Genomic DNA, 8,268 nt, shown 5'->3' on the forward strand with positions numbered 1-8,268 from the left:
ATAATTCTAATCAAAATCTTTTTCATCTTCATTTGTTTCCTTAAAAGTTAGATATGTTTATCATGCTGTAAAGCCTTGACTAAATTTGACATATGATACAGTTAATGACTCAATGTTATGTGCAAGTATAGATTAAAGAAATTTTAAATAAAAGACTTCTTTCATTGCTTTTGCGAATTACATAGATATAAATTTTTCAATAACAAAATAAAAGATTTTTTATTTGAATATATATATAGAATTAATTATTTTGGCATTAACTTCCATTAAGAATGCATCTTTAAAATCTGTTGAGGTATTTCAGAAAATTTTTTACAGTACCTTTAAATGAAATATGACAATTTCAGTTTATCCATTCCCTTTAAAATAAACTCTTTTTAACACCACTTCAATTGTAAAAATAAAATCACTTCTATTTTAAAACAATGTAAAAGCACTTCTCTGTATCTTAATGAGCCAAGCCAATCTTCATTTCGTCCCAAAATTATTGAATTAGCAAAAATCTAAGTAGAATACATAAAATCTGTAAATGCGGTTCCGATTTCCTTTTCTACAATTTCAAATTTACAGATGAACATACGCATTGTGCTTCTTTAAAAATAATCATACTTACTAAACTATTTTAAATAGCATCAGAAATTCTTAACTCTCTTCCATTTTAAAGATTACATAAAATCTTCAAATAAAACCTAATTACAACTCCAATCTGAATTATCACTATATTTTCAATCAATTATTAAATTTTGGGTGTGTATACAAATAATTAGTCATACAGAATAATTTTTAAATATCAGACATAGAATTATCTTTAAAGTCAATTTTAAACTATGAAGGAAGACTAAAACAAGCAGATTCTGAAATAAAATGTTAATAAAAATAATATATTGCGGCAGTAGAAAAATTTAATATAAATTGTCATTACTCTAGAGAATTTTGCAGCATAAATACAAGAACATAGAATTTAATAATACATTTAGTGGATGGTGTAATCAAGATAATAAATGTCTTTTTACTAACATATTGCAATATTTGTGAACATTTTATCACATTAATGAGAAATTTAAATGCTTATCTTTATTTTTTAAAGTCCTTCAGTTTTTTTTTATGTTAAGTTCCAAATAAATTTATAAATTTTTTATTTTGTTTCAGGAGGTGAAAACAACTTAAGATCTGATATGATATTTCGGATACAGATTAAATCAATATTTAAATTTATTCTAATCAATTTTTCCCCTCTAATGACTTTAGGCAATAAACTCTCAGATATTTACGATGCTTATAAAAATTTTGCTTAGACTGAAATGAATCAGGACCATGGTGTAACAATATGAAAAGAAGACACATACAAAAAAAACTGCATTGCACTCATACATAACTTGATCTCATTTCACAAACAAATGCTAAAATTAACTTAATATTTATGAATATTAAGTAAATTGAATAAAAGTTGTGATTTAAAAAGAATCTTACTTGAAAAATGGTTTCAAAATCTTTCTTGCTAGGTGGCATTAACTTAGATGCATTAGTTTGATACTTGCTGTGATCGGTTATAAACTGAAACACAAACAATTTCATATTAAACAAGAAAAAAACTAAAAAATACAATTGAAATAATATTAATACTCTCTGAAGCTCTAAGATAATATTAAATAAGGATTTATTAGAAAAATTACTTGTTTTAACAATCTCTCAGCTTTTTATAAAACAAAACATACAGATATTTCAAAATATTGCATACATAAAAATGGATTGCACATACATATTACACAGAAAAAATATTGCATAAGAAATTATACCTAGGAAGTTGATTAGGAAGATCTTATTTATATGCTTGTTCATTAGTATCACTAGACCATAAGCAAACTAAGCATATAATTACTGGATCAAAATGAAGATAGTAATCTTCATTTGTTACCTATTTTGGAAATTAATTTAATCAGAAAACTATTTTGTCTTAATTTCTTTATATATAGATTGTAGTGATTGGATTTTGAAGTGTTAGGAAATAAACGTTCATAGATGGCGCTAGACAACTAGCGCGAGTGTAATTAAAAGAGTGAGCTCATTCGAGTGTTGGCTCTTGGAGGAGAAGGAGTTACTGAGCAGAGTAACTCGACCGAATCTGAAATAAATCTGTTAAGTTTTCTATTTGCCTATTTATTGAAAGCACTCACGAACCAGCCACAACATAGATGAAGTTGGAACAGCTGTATCATTCAATACCATATTTTTGAAATGGATTATAATTGATACTATTCTAAAAAAATATAAAAAGTGTAATTATATAAAATTAAGATATTTATGTATCAACCACAAGCTACTATACTGCAATTAGTTACAAAAAAAGTCTAATAGTATGCAAAATTTGGAAGTTTTTTGCTTTGTAATTAATCACTGGCATGTGGTTAATACGTTAAAACCAAAATTAATCCCATGGATTGTTTATAATAGATAACTTTTATTTTATGAATATTATTATATTGTTATTATAAATATATAGTTAAAGAATGACTATATTTTATACATGCAGATAGATGTTTTACAGAAGTGCAAATATTTTTAGAAATTCTTAATTATATTCTTTCTCTTTCCCTCTAGGAGGTAAAAGTTGGACTTTTATAGTAATATCTTACTTCAACAAGCTCATGGACTTTTTTTCTCTGGTATCCTTTATCTGATAGCGGCCTTGGATCCTTCAGAATTTTGCAGTCATTGAGGCCAATTGAGCTTCTACGAGGACTGTCACCACAAAATTAATAAATAAAAAGGAAGGGGAAATAAAGGAATATGAATTAATAAATAAAAAGGAAGGGAAAAAAAAAACAAGTAATACTTCTTAGGTTTTCTCAAATGATTCACATGTTTGACATCTATCCCCCTCCCCCACCCAAATTTAATTCACCTATAATATACCATTGGACATTCAAATCTTTATTACTCTTTAAAAATTGCATACTAAAATTTACTAATTATAAAAAGTTGCAGGCCTTGCATTTCATATTTTTAAATCAACCTCCAAAGTTGTAATAAAGAAAAAATATATACACATATGACTATTTGTTTCAGGAAAGAAATCATCAGAAAAACCTAAAACCCCCAAAACTTTAAACGGTGATGCTATTTTATAAAAATAAATAATAATAATAAAAAAATCAATAGAGTAATTGAATAGACTAACAAATATAATATTTTTCAGAGAATAAATGAGATATTCTCACTTGCATAAAAGAGATTTCCTTTCTTCTGACAAAGACCTTGGTTTAGGTATTCCTCCCGAATTTCTGGGCCGATCAGCAGAAGAAGATCGTCGGGATTTAAATAATGGATTTTCATTCTGGAGACTATTTCTACCAAATGTATTTCTACCTTGTGGAATACGAGACTTACTTTCACTCCTGCTTTCAAACTTTGGATTCATTTTAAACTACATTAAATAAAATATTTATTAATTCATAAAATAAAACTAAAAAAATTTGATCTTTTAGTTTTATTAATCCAATAATTTAGCAACTGAGCAATGTCTTAAATAAATACATACAAAAATATTAAATAATAGTCAATCAGACAAAAAAATTTTATATAAAAAAAATCTTGCCCTGAAATATAAATATACTGTGTTAAAACATAGTGAGCAACATATAAGGACAGCAAATAGGTGTGAAGAATACAACTCGATCAAAGGAAGAATGTTTGTTCACTAAGGCTGCTTCACAAGATGTTTAAAATACCTTATATCAAATAGAATAAAAGTCTTTATATTTTGTCAGGCATTTCAATATTAATGTATTCATTCTCAGACCTTTTTATATTGAGGGAAAATTCTGTCATACAAGTCTTGGGGATCATGTTGATATTCAATCCTGCAGTTGCGTTATATGGAGAGAACTTCACAATACTTACAGAAAAAAAATTCAGGGTCAAATGTGTCAACAAAACAATTACAAATGTAGTCATTAAGGTCGCAACTGCATTCTCTAACATTTGGCAAAGAGCAACCATTACCAAAACTTAATCTTTGAAGATCAATGATGATAGTTAAAAGGGTTTTTTTAAGAAGTCAGAAACTGGTTTCAAGGATGAACACAAAATGTATTCAAATGATCTGACAGGCTGTTTACACTTAACAAAGGATAAACATCATGCATGCAAAGCCTGTGACAAGTCAAATGGAGAAAAGATAATGTTTCTAATTTTAAAAAATTAAAGGAAATTTGAAACTTTTTAGTCTTTAAAATATCATGGCATGATAACATTTAGAATTAATTAATCAACCTTTATTTTAGTTTTGAAATTTACTCTCAATCATATAGCAGTGATAAAGAGTACATATAAAACATTTTTTATATCCTTACAAAGTGCATTTCTATAATGGGGAACCAAAAAGGTAGAAATATATCAAAATGCACTGCTTTGATGTTGAAAATGCACGATGCGGTTATAATCAAAAAGTGCCCTCCAACTTTCTATATTAGAGTATTTTTTCCCTAAAAAATCCTTTTTCCTTCCTACAATAATCATGTCTTCTGTCAAGCAACATTTGCATGCAAACATCATCAGCCACTCCTTTTCTGGATGCAACATCTTATGAAAAAGTTGTTTGAAATAATCTAATCACCAACATGTAAAATTTGTGCACAATCTTGGGAGCATGATTTCTGGCTTTTAATCACATTTTTTTACTGTAGCAACATTCAAAAATTCTTCACAAAGTAGTTATCACTTTTTATATTAAAAAAAAAAAAATCTTCAATTTTCAAAAATAAATTCAAAGTGAAACTCTCAGATAGTTCTTAGATTCAAACCAAGTGAATCTACACATCATCATAACAAAGTTAAACGAAGAATATTACAAAATTAGCTTTTTGAAGCTGATAAGTTTAATAAAATGAATGAGAATCATTTACAATTTACATTGTCAGGAACTTGATGAAGGAAATCAGTTAGATGTAATTGATTATTGAAGGATTTAAATTGTTTACAGTTCTGTAACATTAACATTTTTTCATAAATTAATGAATTTCTCTACTTTAATGCAACATTGTCAATACAAACAATATGACAAGATATTTAAAATCATTTAAATATATGAAAAAATGATAGCAAAATGTTTAATTCAATAATATAAAAATAATGTAATTATTTAAATAAAAACTGCATAAAGAATGAAATGAAATAATTTATCTTTATGTCCCATGAAGTATGATCATTGCTTTTCTGATTTCATGGATGATTTTTTTTTTTTCAAGAGAGAGGAGGAAAGCAGTTTTATTCATCCAACTCCCCTCACAACTGATATGCTTGCAATTAATTGAAGTTATGAAATAAGCATTACAAAAGTTATAAGTATGTAAAATATAGTTTAATGGTATAAATAAAAAATAAATATTTTTATGATTTTTCAAAAAAATTAAATTTAAGTTACCAGATATTCTAAACTTCAATCTGGGATGTTTTAGAATCTGAATGTGCAATCTGGGATACTAGCTAAGCTCTTTAAACGAATCACAAAAGTTAGGAGGTTAAATAGTCTATTAATTTAAAATAAACTTGATTGAAAAATCAAATATAACTCTTCTTTTCAGCATTAATGCTTTTGCATATGAATTAAATTTCGGATAATTGAAGGATAATTTTAAAATCATTCACACAATCAAACCGTAAAGTTACTCCAGCTAATGTGCGATGTCTAATCACTTTATTCGAGCATAAATACATATAAATAGCTCAAACCAATTTCACAAATCTGCAGAAGCAAAAAAAAAAAAAAAAAAAAAAAACATTTTATAGATTACAAATTACAATGTTTTCCTTTAGAAATAAATAGTAATTAGTTAAATCGAAAACAATAAATTAACACAAACATCACAATAAAAACAAATCAAGTTCTCATATAAAATTATATAACAAAACTTTCAGTAACATTTCAATATGCCTTATAAAAAGAATATAAAATTGCATGAAAACAATAAATGGAAAATAAAATGTTTGAATTACGCATTTCAAATGTTAAAAATGTTCGGTTAAAAAGTTGAAGAATACTTTTAAACCGAGAAACTGTTGAACTTTAAAAAAACTTCCCGCTTTCTGATTTCACTTCACAACAAGATTCAGTCTCCTTGAATTCGTCTGGTTTTGTCAGCATTTTCGACGATTTGCTACGAAATGTTATCAAATTTGGCGGGAATAGCGAGATTATATTAAAATTTTGTAAGAAAAAGATGTTGTCTTTAATACCGTATGACAATTTAAGTTTACTTTTTTCTATCATTTTAAACTTCTTTATTTTTAATATGAAAAAAAATGATGACGTAATGTGATGGCAGATTAGCAGATAGTTCTGGAATCGTATCCTAAATTAGAAGAAACCGTTCTAGAGCATACGCTGGTGAACAAACCATCCATCCATTCTTACAATAGTCAAAAAATTCGAATTCGAGATTTGACGAACCTCCCAGTTTGGGGCCACAATTTGAAAAATACGTACGATTTTGGCACTACGCCATCTGACAAAAATCACTCAAAAACCCGTTCAGCTAGACAGATGATATTTCTTATATGGTCTTTACACTAAATTTGTGGATTTCTACCTAATTTTCGGCCAATTCCAATGAAAGGAAGTATGTTCTCTCTGTCTGTATATTTGAGTAGAAGCTAATACGATAATGTCAAAACAAAGAGAATTAGATGGATAAAATACTGGATACAGATTTAACATCTATAGTCTATCTTAAAATCTATCGATCACTGTCAAATTTTGAGCCAAATTGAACAAAGGATTAACCATAATACATTTAGAGAATATACGAGAAAGTTTTTGGGAGACCACTCCTACTAGTTTGCACTTGTATTGTGACGCAATGTTTTGACAGTGGCAAATGAATCTATTCTGAAGAGTGTTTTTTTTTTTCTAAGTATCTAAAGTTTCTAACACTCTGTGCTTCTCAGGGCTTAATTTGGTAAGGAAGATTTTAGGAATTGGAAATGTATGTATGTATATTTGCCCTGAGTGTTCACAAGACCTAGAAAGCACAAAGGCATTCTTTAGTAAATTATACAAATTTCAATAATTGACATCAGTTAATTTGATGCATCCCCTGTGTTCGGTTTTTCTTGACAAGAACTTGTATGTAATCTTTTCCAAAACTAGCCTTTGCAATTTTGTCGATAGTTTTCAGTACTATTTACTGCATTATCGACAATTTTCTTTCTGGCAATCCACAATTTTTTGAATTACAAATATTTTTGTTATTTTTATATTATATATTTTATAACACAAAACACATTTTAAAACCTTATTTCTATCTTTAAACAGTGAATCATTCTTTTCAAAATTAAGTTTAAATTTAATAAGATCTAAAATTATAACTCTCGTAACATTTTTAAAAAATATTTTAAGTCTCCCAAATTTTTATTAATAAACCATTTCATTCTATTTTTTCTATGTCAGAATTGATGTTTTAAATTTTTATGACATTATTATAGACCATATTATAAAAATAAAATAATGGAATACAAATGCAATTTATTTCCATTATGACAGTCTTCCAATTTGATAAGACTATCCGGTAATTCTAAATAAAGATTTTTAATACTAGAAAGGATAAGTGAAAGGTAGTCATGACATTTTGAAGTGGTATAGCTTTAATAAAATTAAATACACATTTGAATGCACTGAGAGTGAAGAGGGAGAGGGGGTAGAAGAAACAGGTGTTCATGTTTTTACTTTCTCTTTTATATATAAGTACTGCAATCATCATACTCATAAGTACTGTAATCATCAAAAAATTCAAACTCGACGAATCTCCGAGTTTCTGACCTCTATGAGTTTGAAAAATAAATATTTATCATTAAGGATGTCCTTATCGGAACAAAATATCTCAAAAACACTTTGATCAAGGTTAGAACAAATTTATAGAATTGTATAAAATTTTGAACGAAGTCCATTGGGGGGAATCCTACTATATGCTTTTTAAATACAAGTGAATTCTGTAATTATTAAATAAAAGCATAAAATAAATAGATAAAATTTGATATTCTAGTTAACATCTAAAATGTAGATTCGTATTGAATTGTGAACCAAATCTGTCAAAGGGTCGATGGTGTGTATTATCGCATTTATGTAAAAGCAATGATTAAATCTAAATTCGATTTGTGATGGTAAATGTAGCTCAGAACAAAAAAAAAAAAGTGTCAGAAAGGCATATTTACATGACAAATAGAGTAAAAATGCTAGATTTGCATCAAAAATTCAGTAAAAATGCTAGACTC

General features: G+C 27.1%; 1 protein-coding gene across 2 annotated transcripts in view; it reads right to left on the reverse strand.

Annotated features, from left to right (window-relative positions):
- The window catches only part of LOC129984348 (kinetochore protein NDC80 homolog), a 32,007-nt gene extending 25,922 nt beyond the window's left edge, over positions 1–6,085 (reverse strand). The window contains exons 1-4 of one of the 2 annotated variants that reach the window (XM_056094215.1): positions 5,995–6,085; positions 3,219–3,424; positions 2,634–2,739; positions 1,471–1,554 (exon numbers count right to left, since the gene is read on the reverse strand). In XM_056094215.1, coding sequence (XP_055950190.1) covers positions 1,471–1,554; positions 2,634–2,739; positions 3,219–3,418 — 390 coding nt within the window. In that variant the 5' untranslated portion in view covers positions 3,419–3,424; positions 5,995–6,085. Of the gene's footprint in view, positions 1–1,470; positions 1,555–2,633; positions 2,740–3,218; positions 3,425–5,422; positions 5,668–5,994 lie in introns of those variants that run through there. The other variant, XM_056094214.1, reaches the window with a different exon arrangement.
- Between the last annotated feature and the right edge of the window lie 2,183 nt (positions 6,086–8,268).

This window comes from Argiope bruennichi, chromosome 9 (genome assembly GCF_947563725.1).
Source record: "Argiope bruennichi chromosome 9, qqArgBrue1.1, whole genome shotgun sequence".
In the NCBI taxonomy this organism is placed as follows: domain Eukaryota; kingdom Metazoa; phylum Arthropoda; class Arachnida; order Araneae; family Araneidae; genus Argiope; species Argiope bruennichi.